The sequence below is a fragment of the Salvelinus sp. IW2-2015 genome, linkage group LG11 (genome assembly GCF_002910315.2).
Source record: "Salvelinus sp. IW2-2015 linkage group LG11, ASM291031v2, whole genome shotgun sequence".
Taxonomy (NCBI): domain Eukaryota; kingdom Metazoa; phylum Chordata; class Actinopteri; order Salmoniformes; family Salmonidae; genus Salvelinus; species Salvelinus sp. IW2-2015.
This window is the reverse complement of record NC_036851.1, coordinates 1,083,056-1,100,077: the sequence shown is the minus strand read 5'-3', so window position 1 is coordinate 1,100,077 and position 17,022 is coordinate 1,083,056. Positions and strand designations below refer to the sequence as shown.

The 17,022-nt window shown below is 44.0% G+C and overlaps 2 protein-coding genes across 4 annotated transcripts in view; one reads left to right on the top strand and one right to left on the bottom strand.

The window, feature by feature from the left end:
• The window catches only part of unm_sa1614 (un-named sa1614), a 113,478-nt gene that overhangs the window by 19,610 nt on the left and 76,846 nt on the right, over positions 1-17,022 (bottom strand). The window lies entirely within an intron of this gene.
• Positions 11,196-14,305, top strand: LOC111969640 (L-rhamnose-binding lectin CSL3). Of its 3 annotated transcripts, XM_023995788.3 has the most exons (9): positions 11,197-11,303; positions 11,618-11,653; positions 11,731-11,775; positions 11,935-12,070; positions 12,200-12,318; positions 13,566-13,610; positions 13,721-13,856; positions 13,933-14,040; positions 14,112-14,305. In XM_023995788.3, the coding sequence occupies exons 1-8, from the start codon at positions 11,273-11,275 to the stop codon at positions 14,036-14,038; spliced, it is 654 nt and encodes a 217-aa protein (XP_023851556.1). In that variant the 5' UTR covers positions 11,197-11,272; the 3' UTR covers positions 14,039-14,040; positions 14,112-14,305. The 3 variants fall into 3 exon arrangements, with proteins under 3 accessions (XP_023851558.1, XP_023851556.1, XP_023851557.1); XM_023995790.3 differs by lacking the exon at positions 13,566-13,610 and having other exon boundaries at positions 11,196-11,303; XM_023995789.3 differs by lacking the exon at positions 11,618-11,653 and having other exon boundaries at positions 11,208-11,303.

Genomic DNA, 17,022 nt, shown 5'->3' with positions numbered 1-17,022 from the left:
GAGGTCGGTCATTCTTATCAGAGTACACTTCAACTGTGAGAGACGGATCTAAAATCACATTGTATGATTTTTAAGTAATTCATTTGCATTTTATTGCATGACATAAGTATTTGATACACTCAGAAAAGCAGAACTTAATATTTGGTACAGAAACTTTGTTTGCAATTACAGAGATCATACGTTTCTGTAGTTCTTGACCAGGTTTGCACACACTGCAGCAGGGATTTTGGCATCTCCTCCATACAGACTTCTCCAGATCCTTCAGGTTCGGGGCTGTCGCTGGTAATATGGACTTCAGCTCCTCCAAGATTTTCTATTGGGTTCAGGTTGGAGACTGGCTAGACCACTCCAGGACCTTGAGATGCTTCTTACGAGAGCCATCCTTAGTTCCCTGGCTGTGGTTCGGTCGTTGTCATGCTGGAAGACCAGCCACGACATCTTCAATGTCTTACTGAGGGAAGGAGGTTGTTGGTCAAGATCTCGCGATACATGGCCCATCCATCCTCCCTCAATACGGTGCAGTCGTCCTGTCCCCTTTGCAGAAAAGCATCCCAAAGAATGATGTTTCCACCTCCATGCTTCACGGTTGGATGGTGTTCTTGGGGTTGTACTCATTCCTTCTTCTTCCTCCAAACATGGCGAGTGGAGTTTAGACCAAAAGCTCTATTTTTGTTCATCAGACCACATGACTTCTCCCATTCCTCCTCTGGATCATCCAGATGGTCATTGGCAAACTCAGATGGGCCTGGACATGCGCTGGCTTGAGCAGGGGCACCTTGCGTGCGCTGCAGGATTTTAATCCATGACGGCATAGTGTGTTACTAATGGTTTTCTTGAGACTGTGGTCCCAGCTCTCTTCAGGTCATTGACCAGGTCCTGCCGTGTAGTTCTGGGCTGATCCCTCACCTTCCTCATGATCAATGATGCCCCACGAGGTGAGATCTTGCATGGAGCCCCAGACCGAGGGTGATTGACCGTCATCTTGAACTTCTTCCATTTTCTAATAATTGCGCCAACAGTTGTTGCCTTCTCACCAAGCTGCTTGCCTATTGTCCTGTAGCCCACCAGCCTTGGCAGGTCTACAATTTATCCCTGATGTCCTACACAGCTCTCTGGTCTTGGCCATTGTGGAGAGGTTTGGAGTCTGTTTGATTGAGTGTGTGGACGGGTGTCTTTTTTATACAGGTAACGAGTTCAAACAGGTGCAGTTAATACAGGTAATGAGTGGAAACAGGAGGCTTCTAAGAAAAAAACTAACAGTCGTTGAGAGCCGGAATTCTTACTGGTTGGTAGGTGATCAAATACTTATGTCATGCAATAAAATGCAAATGAATTACTTAAAAATCATACAATGTGATTTTCTGGATCTTTTTTTTTTGATTCCGCCTCTCACAGTTGAAGTGTACCTATGATAAAAAATGACAGACCTCTACATGCTTTGTAAGTAGGAAAACCTGCAAAATCGGCAGTGTTTCAAATACTTGTTCTCCCCACTGTATGTGCCTTGGGAGGATGAACTGTAACCCTATCTGAAGAAAAACAATGAAGATGTGCCGGGAAGGAGGGGGGTGGTCAACTGTACCCGTACATTGATTTAGGGTTGCCCTAAACTGTATATATGGGGTATCAGGTTGATTTAGGAGGTCTACACGCTGGGAAGTTTATTGTAATTTAGATTAAAATGCATTCAGATACCGATCTGTCATTAACATCGCAACAGTAAAACAGGGAGAAACGGGGGCCTTAATGAGAAAAGTTAATCCTGGTAATATAAGTAGTACATACCGACCACATATAGTCCCCTTTTTGTAAATGTACATTCTAACCGTGTCGGTGTGTGCTCAGTTGAGCGTCTCGAATTCGAGTGATAGACTCAACGTGAGCACTAAGGACTGTCATTCTAAATTTGGGTTGGATCATTTATCAACTGTTTTAATTATGATTCGGAAAGGAGAGAACGAGAGAGAGAGAGAGAGCGCACTTCCCCTAAGCTGTGAGGAGAGCATAAAGTGAGGGGAGGGTGCACTGCTCAAATCTATTCAGTCTAGGGAAATCTTATCTTGTCGTGTCCTCCGAGAGGGAGGTTATTAGAGAACCCACCAGATGATAGCTCGGGCTAACCATGATGGGACATTGATAGTAGGGGTTTCATTTTACCATGTCATCAAAATCCTCATGTTAAAGCGCATCAATACATATGGCATGCTGGATGATACAGTACAATTAATAAGTATGAAGCTCATAGTCTGTGTCTTGCTTTGACACCTGAGGAGGATGAAGGACCCTGGCATGGAGACTAGCATCCCATTGGCATAGAACAGAACGATGGATGGTTCTTGCCCCCAACCTCATTTGAATCAAGGGTGGTGTGAAATTATTTAACATGCATTTTGCCTGTTCAAGTCAACATGTTTTCTAGGTGTTGTGGAACATGTGCGTGATCACTGTTCCAGATGAGGGATTGTTGGATATTGACTAATTGACTTGAGCATGTTCTAGTATGTTTATAACTATATAAGTGGACTAGCAGTAGTGACTAACGTGTTATGGGTTAGATGGAATGATTTATGTACAAATGTATTTGAAGCCGGGGCTAAGTACATACAGGGCATGTGTTTAGGACTGTTTGCATATTGGTGTTAGTTGCAGAGTCTGGCAGGACTGACATCAGTGTACCAAAAACCAAGGCGTTAACGTTATTGGGAAAGCGGAATGGAATGTGACTGGGGTGGAGATCTGCGTGGCTCATAAATTAAGGAAAGTGGTATTATAGAGTCTCTGGGGAACAATACCACTCCTCTGTGTATACTGATATCAGGGGATAGCTTGTAGGAGAGGAAGGACTGCTAACTGTGCACAATATAGAGACTACTATGAAGTAAATTGAACGTCACACATACCCAGATCAGAAACCGTCACACATACCCAGATGCAGAAACCGTGGATAGATGTCAGCATTTAACCGTGGCAAGGTGACTGGGAATATGGCCGAATACAAACACTTGTTATTCCCGCCGTAAGGACACTAAACAGGCAAAACGTCAGTATAGAGACAAAGTGGAGTCGCAATTCAACGGCTCAGACACGAGACGTATGTGGCAAGGTCAACAGACAATCACGGGCTACAAAGGGAAAACCAGCCACGTCGCAGACAAAAACGTCTTGCTTCAAGACAAGCTAAACATCTTCTTCGCCCACTTTGAGGATAACACAGTGCCTCCAACGTGGCCTGCTACCAAGTACTGTGGGCTCTCCTTCTCAGTGGCCGACATGAGTAAGACATTTAAGCATGTTAACCCTTGCAAGGCTGCCAGCCCAGACAGCATCCCCAGCCGCATCCACAGAGCATGGCAGACCAGCTGGCTGGGGTGTTTGCGGACATATTCAATCTCTCCCTATCCCAGTCTGCTGTCCCCACTTGCTTCAAGATGTCCACCATTGTTCCTGTACCCAAGAAAGCAAAGGTAACTGAACTAAATTACTATCGCCCCGTAGCACTCACTTCAGTCATCATGAATTGCTTTGAGAGGCTAGTTAAGGATCATATCACCTCTACCTTACCTGACACCCTAGACCCACTTCAATATGCTTACCGCCCCAATAGATCCACAGACGATGCAGTTGCCATCTCACTGCACACTGCCCTATCCCATCTGGACAAGATAAATACCTATGTAAGAATGCTGTTCATTGACTATAGCTCAGCATTCAACACCATAATACCCTCCAAGCTCATCATTAAGCTCGGAGCCCTCAGTCTGAACCCCGTGCTGTGCAAACTGGGTCCTGGACTTCCTAACGAGCACCCCCGAGGTGGTGAAGGTAGGAAACAACACCTCCACTTCACTGATCCTCAACACAGGGTCCCCATAAGGGTGGGTGCTCAGCACCCTCCTGTACTCCCTGTTCACCCATGACTGCGTGGCCACTCACGCCTCCAACTCAATCATCAAGTTAGCAGACGACACAACAGTAGTAGGCCTGATTTCCAACAATGATGAGACAGCCTACAGGGAGAAGGTGAGGGCCCTGGGAGAGTGGTGGTAGGAAAATAACCTCTCACTCAACATCAACAAAACAAAGGAGCTGATCCTCGGCATACACATCACTGACTATCTGAAATGGTCCACCCACACAGACAGTGTGGTGAAGAAGGCGCAATGTCTATGCCACTCCGACATTGCTCATCCTAATCTATATATATTCATTAATTCCCTTATTTTACATTTAGGTTGTGTGCATTGTTGTGAATTGTTAGATATTACTGCACTGTTGGAGCTAGAAACACAAGCATTTTGCTACACCCAAAATAACATCTGCTAAACACGTGTATGTGACAAATACAAATTGATCATGGTGGGAGTAGTAAAGATAGTGTTGCCGTTTCTATTTTATTTGACCTTTAAACTGGGAGTCACATTGAGATTAAAAATCTAAATTTTACAGAGAGCCCTGTATACATTACAATAAAATGGAAATAATATAACATACATGTATATAAAACAATAACATTAAGCACAAAATAAACATATTTAATAAAAAGCAATCCCATTCAACTACATAGAGGTCCTCAAACAATAATTTAAACTGCCCGAGTGGCACCAGCACATCTAACTGCAGTGATTAGGGGCAAAAGAACTGTTGGCGACTGAAGGGATCTCTAGTGTTATCCATTCCTGAGAACAGGTTAGGTAACTTATGATCTTAACTTAATTAATGAAGTTACATAGAGGGAGTCTCTGTAAGATTGCTTTGTAAATAAATAAAAGAGAACGCAGCTCTCTTCTTACATAGAGGTCCATCCCACATTTGTATACAGATTACAATGAGTTCTAAAATGGTCGCCTGTGATAAAACGTATTGCGGAATGGAGGACTGCGTCCATTGGTTTGAGGTTTGCTGCATGCATGTAAACAATATCAGCAAAGTCCAATACAGGGAGAAGCGTTGTTTGAACAATCTTTCTCCTATTTTCAATACTGAGGCATGATTTATTTTTGAAATAAAAAAACAATCTTGGATCTTAGCTTCTTAGTCAGATTTTCTATATGCGTTACGAAGGACAATTTGTCATTCATCCAGACACCCAGGTACTTATATTGAGAAACAAGCTCAATCTGGGCTCCATTTGTAGTGCAAATATGCAGGTCCTCATGGTCAACATTTCGTGACCTAGAGAGCAGCATGAGCTCGGTTTTACTTGTATTGAACACTTGTACTTAAGTCATATTGAAGTTCACGAATGGCCTGCTGCCCTGTGTGCCATTGATACTAAGAAATCCTTAGGCGCTGACAATTTAGACCCGTACTTACTTAAGTGTGCTGCACCTATTGTTGCTGGTTCAGTAACACACATTTTTAATCTAACATTAAGCACAGGAAATATCCCTAAGGTGTGGAAAGCAGCTTTTGTTCTGCCATTACATAAGGGAGGTGACGGTAGTGATTTGGATAACTATCGACCCATYTCTAGGCTCCCTTGTCTGGTAAAGATTYTAGAATCTATAGTCAACAAACAGTTACAATCTTTTCTTTCTGCTAACAGTATTCTTAGTACCAATCAATCTGGTTTTAGATCTAAACACAGTACCACATCGGCCACTATGCTTGTTGTAAATGATATTGCAAATGCCTTAGACGATAGAAAGCACTGTGCTGCGTTGTTTGTAGATTTGTCAAAAGCTTTTGACACTGTAGACCATGCTATCCTKTTGAGTAARCTGTCATCTATAGGACTGGGCACTGATGCCTGCCGATGGTTTTATGACTATCTTAAAGATAGAACTCAAGCCGTCATGGTCGATGGGGTCAAGTCTGACCCCTTACAGTTACTTAAAGGGGTCCCTCAGGGTTCAATAATTGGCCCACTATTGTTCTCACTTTATATAAACAACATTGGTGATGATGTCAGATATTGTAAATTCCATTTATATGCAGATGACACAGTKATGTACTCTATTGCTCCAACAGCGGACCAAGCTTTAATGCAGTTGGAGTCTGATTTTAGGATACTACAGGGGTCTCTTTTACAGCTTAAACTTGTTTTAAACGCTAAGAAAACAAATGTCATGTTTTTTTCTAGGTCTAAACTCYCAGTTAGAAACACGTTTGTAATCACTAGCTTGGATGGTACTCAAATCAATAAGGTCTCTGCATATAAATACTTAGGGGTATGGTTAGATGATAGGCTTTCTTTTAAAAAACATGTTACTGAATTGGGAAAAAAGCTCAAATTCAAGATAGGATTCCTTTACAGAAACAGGGCTTGTCTGTCCTCTGTAAATAGGAAAAAAATTGTGCAGGCTACTTTTATGTCCGTTTTAGATTATGGTGATATTATCTATATGCATGCATCGGCAAACACATTAAAACCACTGGATGCTATTTACCATTGTGCACTCAGGTTTATCACGGGTGATAGTTACAGAACTCATCACTGTATCCTATATCAACATGTGGGTTGGGTCTCTCTATCTGTGAGGCGAGAGCAACATGCTCTCTTGTTTATTTATAAAGCACTTCTTTTAAAACTACCTCCATATATATCATCATTAATTTCCACAAGATGTACTAATTTTAAAACCAGATCACAGATGTGGATTACACTAGAGACTCCTGCGGTCTCCACAGAGTTGGGTAGGACTGCCTTCAGTTCCTTTGCACCTTATTCATGGAACAAACTGCAGATCCAACTTAAGTTAGACACTCTGGTGTCCCTTGCCCATTTTAAAATGCTTATGGAGGATCAATATGATGTTGTCTGTGATTGTTTCTGTTGAATTGTGTATGTTTTGAAATGTTCTTGTCTGTATGTCTAAAACTGTACATGTCAACATGTTTACACAGGGCACAGCCGTAAAAGAGATCCAGGTCTCAGTCTGTTTTCCCTGTTAAAATAAAGAATAAAAAAAAAAAAAAAACTGAGGTGGCACAGGAATACAGCACTGTGTCATCTGCATAGAGATTAACGTTACAAGTATTAACACTGCTTCCTATGTCATTAATATACAAGGTGAACAATAATGGACCCAAAACCAAACCCTGAGGAACACCTTTGTGAATCTCAAGAAATTAAGATTTAACCACATCTGTCAAGATGGCCTGAGTTCTGTCGCTAAAATAATTCTGAAACCATAAACAGGCTGTTTTTCCCAGGCCTATTCTTGATAACTTCTTCAGTAAAACAGAATGAATCAACAGAACACCTTTGACAGGTCAATATACAAGGCAGCACAGCTCTTTTTAGCATCCAAAACATTGACAAGATCACTTAAAACTATCGTGGTTGCTGTGGTAGTACTATGCCCAGGCCTAAACCCCGGTTTATATTAAAAATACAATTATCAGATAAAAAGAACCAAAGTTGTACATTAACCACGTTTTCAAGAATCTTAGCTAAACGAGGTAGTCTTGAAATGGGGCGTGGTCAAGATAATTTATGGAGTGGCAGCACATACGCGGATATCCATGCTTAAAGAATATCCAGGGATCCTCTACTGTTGGAATGAGGTCAATATCCTTCCAGGATATCCGGGCCAGGTCGATTAAAAAGGCCTGCACGCTGAAGTGTTTTCAGGAGCGTTTGTCAGTGATGGGGGGTGGTCGTTTGACCACAGACCCATTACGGACGCAGGCAATGAGGCAGTGCTCACTGAGATCCTGGTTGAAGACAGCAGAGGTGCATTTGGAGGGCAGGTTGGTTAAGATGATATCTATGAGGGTGCCGTGTTTACGGATTTGGGGTTGTACCTGGTAGGTTCATTGATAATTTGTATGAGATTGAGTGCATCAAGCTTAGATTGTAGGATGGCCGGGGTGTTAACCATGTCCCAGTTTAGGTCACCTAACAGCACGAGCTCTGAAGATAGATGGGGGCAATCAATTCATATATGGTGTCCAGGGCACAGCTGAGGACAGAAGGTGGTCTGTAGCAAGTGGCAACGGTGAGAGACTTGTTTCTGGAAAGGTGGATTTTTAAAAGTAGAAGCTCAAATTGTTTGTGCACAGACCTGGATAGTGAGACAAAACTCTGCAGGCTGTCTCTGCAGTAGATTGCAACTCTGCCCCCTTTGGCAGTTCTATCTGTTCAGAAAATGTTATAGTTAGGGATGGACATTTAGGGGTTTTGGTGATATTCCTAAATCAGGATTCAGACACGGCTAGGACATCCGGGTTGACAGAGTGTGCTAAAGCAGTGAATAAAACCAACTTAGGGAGGAGGCTTCTAATCTTAACATGCATGAAACCAAGGCTTTGACGGTTACAGAAGTCAACAAATGAGAGCGACTGGGGAATGGGAGTGGAGCTAGCCACTGCAGGGCCTGGGTTAACCTCTACATCACCAGAGGAACAKAGGAGGAGTAGGATAAGGGTACGGATAAATGCTATAAGAACTGGTCGTCTAGTRCGTTCGGAACAGAGAGTAAAAGGAGCAGGTTTCTGGGCAAGGTAGAATAAATTTAAGGCATAATGTACAGACAAAGGTATAGCAGGATGTGAATACAGTGGAGGTTAACCTATGCATTGAGTGACGATGAGAGAGATATTGTCTCTAGAAACATAATGGGAGGTGGAACTAGATGGTTAGCTAAGGCGTATTGGGCAGGTCTAGGGGCTCTACAATGAAATAAGGCAATAATTACGAACCAAAACAGCAATGGACAAGGCATATTGACATTAGGGAGAGGCATGCTTAGCTGAGTGATCATCGGGTCCATTGAGTAGCTGGGCGAGCTGGAGATACAGCGATTCAGACAGCTTGCGGGCCTGGGCTTGCAGGCAAACAGAAGGGCCTTAGAGGGACTTCACGAAGGAAGAAGTCATTTTGTAGCCCCTTCATGCGGTTACGTTTGCAGATCAGTCATAATGGATCAGCAGGACTCTGTGTAGTTAAGGGTCCAGGCCAATTATCAAAATATGTATAGTAGCCCCCCAAAAATTGTCTTATGGACTTCTTCAGCTAACAGTCCGGTGTGCTCTAGACAGCTAGCGAGCCGCAGATAGCAGAATAGCAGATGGGCATTCAGGGGACGTCGCGACGGGAGAGCCAGTTGAAACGCCCTCGGGCGGACTATGTCAGAAGTCCAGTCGTGAAGGATCGGTCCAGGCCAATTGGCAAAATAGGTATTGTAGCTTAAGGAGTGGCTGATGGACCTCATCAGCTAGCTGGGAGATGGGCCTAGCATAGGCTAGCTCCAGGCTAATTAGTGCTTGCTTCAGGACAGAAACGTTAGCCAGGAGAAGCCAATCGGATAGCAGCTAGCTAGCTGCGATGACCCAGGTGAAAAGTTTCAGAGCTTGCGGTAGGGATCCGGAGATATGGAGAAAATAAGCCCGATTTGCTCTGGTTTGAGTCGCGCTGTGCAGACTGGCGAGAGATGTCCTGGCTAAAGGTAGCTGATGACCGCTAGCAGTGGCTTGCTGACTACTAGCTAGTAGCTAGTTAGCTGGCTAGCTTCTGATGGGGGTTCCGGTTCAAAAGTAAAGAAAATAGCAGAATCATACCACATCACTAAGCTTGGGCCCTTGGTCTCAACCCCGGCCTTTGCAGCTGGGTAGATGGGCCGATCTCGGGTGTGAAGGTAGGCAACAACACCTCCGCCATGCTGATCCTCAAGACTGTGGCCCCACAAGGGTGTGTGCTCAGCCTCCTCCTGTACTCCCTGTTCACCCATGACTGAGTGGCAACTCAGTCATCAAGTTTGCTGACAACAGTGGTAGGCCTGATTGCCAACAACGACGAGACAGCATACAGGGAGGAGGTGAGGGCCCTGRCGGAATGGTGCTAGGAAAATAACCTCTCCCTCAATGTCAACAAAACAATGGAGTTGATTGTGGACTACAGTAGACAGCAGAGAGAGCTAGTCCCCATCCACGTCTACGGGGCCGCACTGGAGAGGATGAAAAGCTTCAAGTTACTTGGCGTGCACATCACAATCAACCTGACATGGTCCATTCACARAGACAATGTGATGAAGGCGCAACAGCGCCTACTCAACCTCAGGAGGCTGAAGAAATGTGGCTTGTCMTGTAAGGCCCTCATGAAYTTCTACAGGTGCACCATTGAGAGGATCCTGTAGGGCTGTATCAACGCCTGGTACGGCAATTGCAACCACAGGGCTCCCCAGATTGTGGTGCGGACAGCCCAACGCATCACCGGGGGCACACTGCCTGCCCTCCAGGACATCTACAGCACTCGGTGTCACAGATAGGCCAAGAAGATCATCAAGGACCTCAGCCACCCGAGCCATGGCCTTGTCTTCCCGCTACCATCTAGAAGGAGTTGATAGTACAGGTGCATCAAAGCTAACCCTAAGAGACTGAGAAACTGGAGATAGAAGTTTCTTACTCCAGGCCATCGGACGTAGAAATAGTAACCTCTAGCCGTCCTCCGCCCAGAACCCTGCCCAAACTTAGTCTCTGTTAAAAGCAGGGTACTGGGCTGATAAGAAACTGGTACTCTACCCTGTACCATAGAGACTGCTGTCATATGTACATAGTGTTTGGTCACCAAACTGCCTTCAAGCGCAGCGGTCTCCCTTCACAGGAGTGGCAACTGGGAACATATAAATGAACAAAATCACTCGGACCAGCCTTTCTGGACCGTGGCGGTAAAGCCTGATAAGTGCAACACCCAAAGGGCTCKCACGTTGACGGGCAAGGCACCTGTCCWGCRGCCCTGAGAATTGAAGAGGTAATTTAGGCAATTCAAGGCAATTTACTGCACATACAGTTATGCAATGTTTGCTCAAGAGTATAATTAATTGGCTGATCCCTCCTGATGACCCGGATTGAATAWTGGGGTGYKTTCAGCAGGATGCAACCTTTTGGAAGGTTCAGATAAMAATATGCTATTTTGAACAAATATSTCTCTCCGACATGTAGATTAAGGAAATACGTTGTCTCTATKCRTGAAATGTATATYTGCAATGATCGRAGGTTTTTTGACTGAACGTGGCCCATGTAATTCTTCCTTAACGAAGAAGCACCACCTAGATGGCTACTTTAAAATGTTGGAAGCCCTCAATGGCAGTGTTCATGACAAAATGGATTTCATCCATCTAGAGTCCTCTATCTAACTCCATGAGACTGACTCAATAGCCAGGTTCAGACCAGCAAACGCCGGGCCCCAAATTGCAATGAGGTGCACCTGGAGACAAAGAGATACACCTGGGTTAATTAAGACATGTCACATAACATAAATACAGGTGTATTGGGTCTTGTTATCATCAGTTGCATTTTCTCTGTTACTACCACTCCTGTACCTGGAATCATGCGCCTATTCAGACTGTTGGTGGTCACATGTGAGTACACAAAATCTGTATCTGATGCAGATTAGAATTTACATATATATGACCAAATGTTTGTAATAGAAGTACTTGTCATATGATTTGAGGGACATTCAGTTCCTATTGGGCAAAAAAATATTCAAAACAAAATCATATAACAAATGTCACTTTGTGTGCCTGGAATAAGAGACCAAATGCTCAACTTGACTATAATACACTTAGTATAACTGAAATGCTTGAGTATAGAGACCAATGCTGAATTCTAGCTTCATGGTCCAAGTGCATATGTTGTGAGATGTTGTTGAACTAGCTGTGTAATGTTGTTTCAGTCCTGGCTGCAGCTTGCTGTACACTAACGGATGGAGGTACTGTATGTAATAATGATACTACTTAACCAAGCTAATGTGAGTGGTGTGTAATTCCTGTTTATTTGTCCTGGCAGCAATCAGCATCACGTGTGAAGGCTCTGATGCTTTACTGCAATGTGGTAAGCTAGTCCACACTGCTGAACAGTATACTCACCGACCACCTATGATAGTTTCTACTGTAGATTAGGGTCACTAGCCTACACCATAGAGACCCAGGCTTGGCTCTCCGTTGTCACTCACCTTTCTCCTTTTCATTCTCTCTTCCCCATCTCCCTCAGATGGAGGTAAGATTCAAATCAAGCGTGCCAACTATGGTCGTCGTAAACACGATGTGTGTTCCATTGGGCGCCCCGATAACCAACTCTCCAACACCAACTGCCTCAGCCAATCCACCATCAGCAAGATGGCAGAAAGGTACTAGAACCTGTAGAAACTCCTTGGCTGTGGTGTAAACAACCACCAGCAAGATGGCAGAAAGGTACTGGAACCTGTAGTGTTTACCTGTAGGAACTCATGACCTCTACCTGTCTTTGAAACACACAGATGCGGTGGGAAGAGCGAGTGTGTTGTGCCGGCATCCAATTTTGTTTTTGGAGACCCCTGTGTCGGGACTTACAAGTACCTGGACATAAAATACTCCTGTGTCCAACAGCAAGAAACAAGTCAGTCTCTGAATTTGTGCTAAAAATACTTAGTGGTGGGCACCAATGTCCATATTTGGATTTAACGTTATGTCGGTATGACTTTGGCATATTGTTTAATACTCCTACCCACTTTTACTCTCTTGTAAAAAAGTTAGCTCTGCTGATAGCTAGAAAAGGAATATAATGGGTTGGTTCCCCTATGGTACCAGCTTAACTTTATTGGATTAAATGCTGTTTTATGGCCACAACGTGTTTCATGCAGGCATTTGTTTCTCCACGTGTAAACCACCTGTTAACTAACCCTAGCAAGCACATAAAATGTGGATATGCAACAACTTTAGTTTATGTAGCCTATAGGGAGGTCAGAGACCTGGCGGTGTGGTGCTAAGATGACAAAGGAACTGATAGTGGACTACAGGAAACGGAGTGCTGAGCCCCTCCCTACCAGGAGGCTAAAGGATTTGGTATCAGCCCTCCGATCCTCAATTCTACAGCTGCAACAGAGTATTTTGACTGGCTCTATCACCACTAGGTATGGCATCTGACAGCAAGGTGCTACAGAGGGTATTGCGTACGGCCCAGTACATCACTGAGGCCGCACTCCCTGCCCTCAGGATCTCGACACCACGTGTGTCTGAAGGCCCTACATATTCATTGACTCGAGCCACCCAAGTCATACTGGTCTCTGCTACTCCATAACAGATGGTACGGGTGCATCAAGTCTGGAATCAACAGGACCCTGAATGGCTTCTACTTCCTCCAAGCCATAAAACTGCTGAGTCGACTATCTGCAACGACCCTTTTTGAAGGAACTTTATTGACTTGTCTCATATGCTGTTCCTTGTTATATGTACATATCTCGCTCCATTAGCTAGCAAGAACATGGAAGGGAAGTGTCTCGAGCTTATTTGATGGTTGTGCACACTTAATCTGGTTTACCACTGAATGTTTCAGTGAACGGTAACTAGCTAGCGCAACTCCCACAGATTGGTAGGGACTATAGCTAATCTGACAGATGGCACAGCACAAACTGCATAGAAATACAGATTTGGTGTAGTGGGTTGACCTGTTTCACCAGCTTACCAACTGTTCATAAGGAAGTGAAACTACAAGATGACGCGCCTAACTATTTAGACTTTAGTTCATGTCAACGTGTTTAAAATGCACCTGAAATCAACATTCCCTATTAGTGCCCATCACTAACACTACACCAGGCTAATGTGTGTCTTAATTTGTGTGGTGTAACTCCTGTTTTGTCCTTGCAGTAAGCAGCATCATATGTGAAGGCTCTGATTCTCAACTACTATGTGGTAAGCTGGTCAACACTACCGTACCGTGTATTCATGTGGTGACGTATGTTAGTCACTATCCCACACAAACACCCAGATTTGGTAATCCTTTTCTTCGTGCTCTTCCTCAGATCGGGGTGAGATCCATATTCAGCGTGCCAACTATGGTCGTCGTCAACACGATGTGTGTTCCATTGGGCGCCCACATAAACAACTCAAAAACACCAACTGCCTCAGCCCATCCACCACCAGCACAATGGCAGAAAGGTACTGAAACCTTTAGTGTGCAAATACCTTTAGGCACTCATTGGCTGAGATGTTAACCTCTACCTGTTTCACACAGGTGTGACGGAGAGCGCCAGTGTATCGTCAAGGTATCCAACTCCGTGTTCGGCGACCCCTGTGTCGGAACCTATAAGTACTTGGATGTGGCTTACACCTGTTACTGAATGTGAGTGTTGTATATGTTCGTGTACACATGACTGGGAACTAGAATGCTTGTACTGAATGTTTGTCTTGCAGGATATCTTCCTGGGGAACCTGAAGATGTACAAGGATTCTGGGACATTTTCATCGGGTCGTGCTGTTTTCCTCCAACCRCCAAATCAACTTCAATGACCATTGTAAACCTGTGCATTTTGTGCTTAAACATTTCTTAAACAATTTCTGAACTGTGGTTGTTGGTCTGAATTAAATGATGTGGCTGGAAGATGATACTGGTTGCCTCTTGTATATTACACCAATATTACTGACCATGTGTCCGGTATTCTCTTACACGTGTTCACCAGACTCATTTGTACCTGGGGCTAACGTGCCTTTGTCTTGATGTCTGTAACCTGTGCCCACTTTTAGGCAGTTGTAGACAAGTTTAATACTCTTTGATCACTTTCCTGACCACCTCAGGTGGTGTTCTGGATGGTCAAACTATTTTTAAATCAATTGATCCTGAGTCTCATCGCTGACAGGTAGTACTTATGACATCAGCAACCTTAAGGAATACTTCCTGATAACAATGTTAAATAAAGGTGGGCTCCTAAGCAAGCAATGAGGGGAGCTGCTCGCTTAAGCAGACCCGGCTCGAAATGATCAGCCCCTGGTGGCATCTAGGACTATCAGTGAATTTCCTGAAAACTCCTGACCAGCATTTTCAGTATCATTTAATAGATTTTCACCATTAACATCCAAACTATTTAAGGGCTGGCTTTGAAATACATTCAAATATATAGCCTGCAGAGATAAAATTGTGATTAAATGCATTCATGACGTCAATTTTGTCAGTAATAGGGCCAGAACCTAAACTAATTTATTTGGGAGAGAAGAGGAGACACTTCAGTGACAGCTTTCCAAAATGTAGCTGGGTTCCCTGTACATTCAAATAGTGTATTAACATAATCTGATTGAGCTTTATTAACTAGTTTTACACACCGACTTCTCAATCACCTGAAAGACTGCCAGCCTGGGCCCGAGTCTGTATCTAGTTTTGGCTCAGGCAGCATCTCTGTTGTGTATGACTTCAGGTAGCTCTGGACTGAACCAAGGGAAATACTTATTTTAAAGGGAGCATGGTTTATCTACAATACATTTGAGAAGTGGTTCAGAGCCAACTCTGGGTCAGGTATATATGCAATACAATAAAAGGTTACAAAAAAAGGCCTGTACAACGCTTGAAAGAATAGCCACAGATTCCTGTACACATGAGGCCACCTCACCGGAAGGGAAGTTCGATGTATTAACAGCATCACATCTCCTGCAGTGTGACTCAGAGTTTTGTAAGGTTGGATACTCTTCCAACGCCACTAATCTCTCCCACAGCCAGCAAACACTCTCCCAGAATATTGGGACTGAGTGACGGTAAACAGAAGTTGGCTGCTTATCAACCGTTGGGACCTAAAATGTACACTAACCAGGTGTTCACAAAGGGGTGCGGTGTAGATCGGCCTTTTGATGAGAAGTGTACTTAACCTAAGCACAGGGAAGTATTATCCACACATACCGACAGTAGCAGAACGTAAGTTGACATTGGAGATGTTGGTGGCTAGAAAACCGGTTATGAGTTGGGAGAATCTGAAAGATTCAGTCCTAGATCTATCAGTGAACCACAAAGGCAATAGGAGATCAGGAACAGGAGGCAGAGTCAATGTAATAACTATTCTTACGGCAGTCGCTGTAGGGACAGTAACTGAAGAAGCAGTAGTAGTGGTGAAGGATGCTATAGTAACAGCATGGAACTTGACTACGGCGCAAATGAGGGGTATTGTGAAGTATGCATCATGGGCTGTGTTATTAGTAGGAGGGGTTACCTTGCTAGCATTGTTGGGATATCATCTTCTGAGGGCATTGATGATGAAACGTATATACAGTGCTGAGTTACCTCAAAATGAGGTAAAGTTGATTAAGGCCACCACACGTGTATATCGGGTGACCATGGAGGAAGGAGGAGATGGGGAGTGAAGTGAACATGACCTGGCTTGACCAGGCATGACCTGGCTGTGGCCATGACCTGGCCACAGGTTACCTCTTCCCTCTTCCCCACCAGGGGGGAAGACCTTGGTGAAAGCATGAGGTTTTTTAGGGCCTTCATTTTTTTGGCACCCAGCAGAAAATTATCCCGAAGGCATAGAGTCCGGAGAAGAGAGAGTGGGAATCGTCATGACATCAAACTTCGCTTTTTCTTTGCATATATAATTCTGCACAGCTTAACGCATTATTAATACTTGTTATGTTTTGTGTTTTGTTTTGCTTTTCAAGTCTTGTGCTATAACTATCTTAGGAAACAATGGAGAAAGTCAAAAGCTAGAGCTGAAATGTTATCAGTTGTTCGACAAGAGAAGGAAATAAGAGTGTGTATAGTGTAATTATAGATCAGAGGCCTTAAGTCTCGGAAGTGTAAATAAACTCAGCAAAAAAAGAAACATCCTCTCACTGTCAACTGCGTTTATTTTCAGCAAACGTCACGTGTAAATATTTGTATGAACATAACAAGATTCAACAACTGAAACATAAACTGAACAAGTTCCACAGACATGTGACTAACAGAAATTGAATAATGTGTCCCTGAACAAAGGGGGGGGGGGGGTCAAAATCAAAGGTAACAGTCAGTATATGGTGTGACCACCAGCTGCATTAAGTACTGCAGTGCATCTCCTCCTCATGGACTGCACCAGATTTACAAGTTCTTGCTGTGAGATGTTACCCCACTCTTCCACCAAGGCACCTGCAAGTTCCCGGACATTTCTGGGGGGAATGGCCCTAGCCCTCACCCTCCGATACAACAGGTCCCAGACGTGCTTCAATGGAATTGAGATCCGGGCTCTTTGCTGGCCAAGGCAGAACACTGACATTCCTGTCTTTCAGGAAATCACGCACAGAATGAGCAGTATGGCTGGTGGCATTGTCATGCTGGAGGGTCATGTCAGGATGAGCCTGCAGGAAG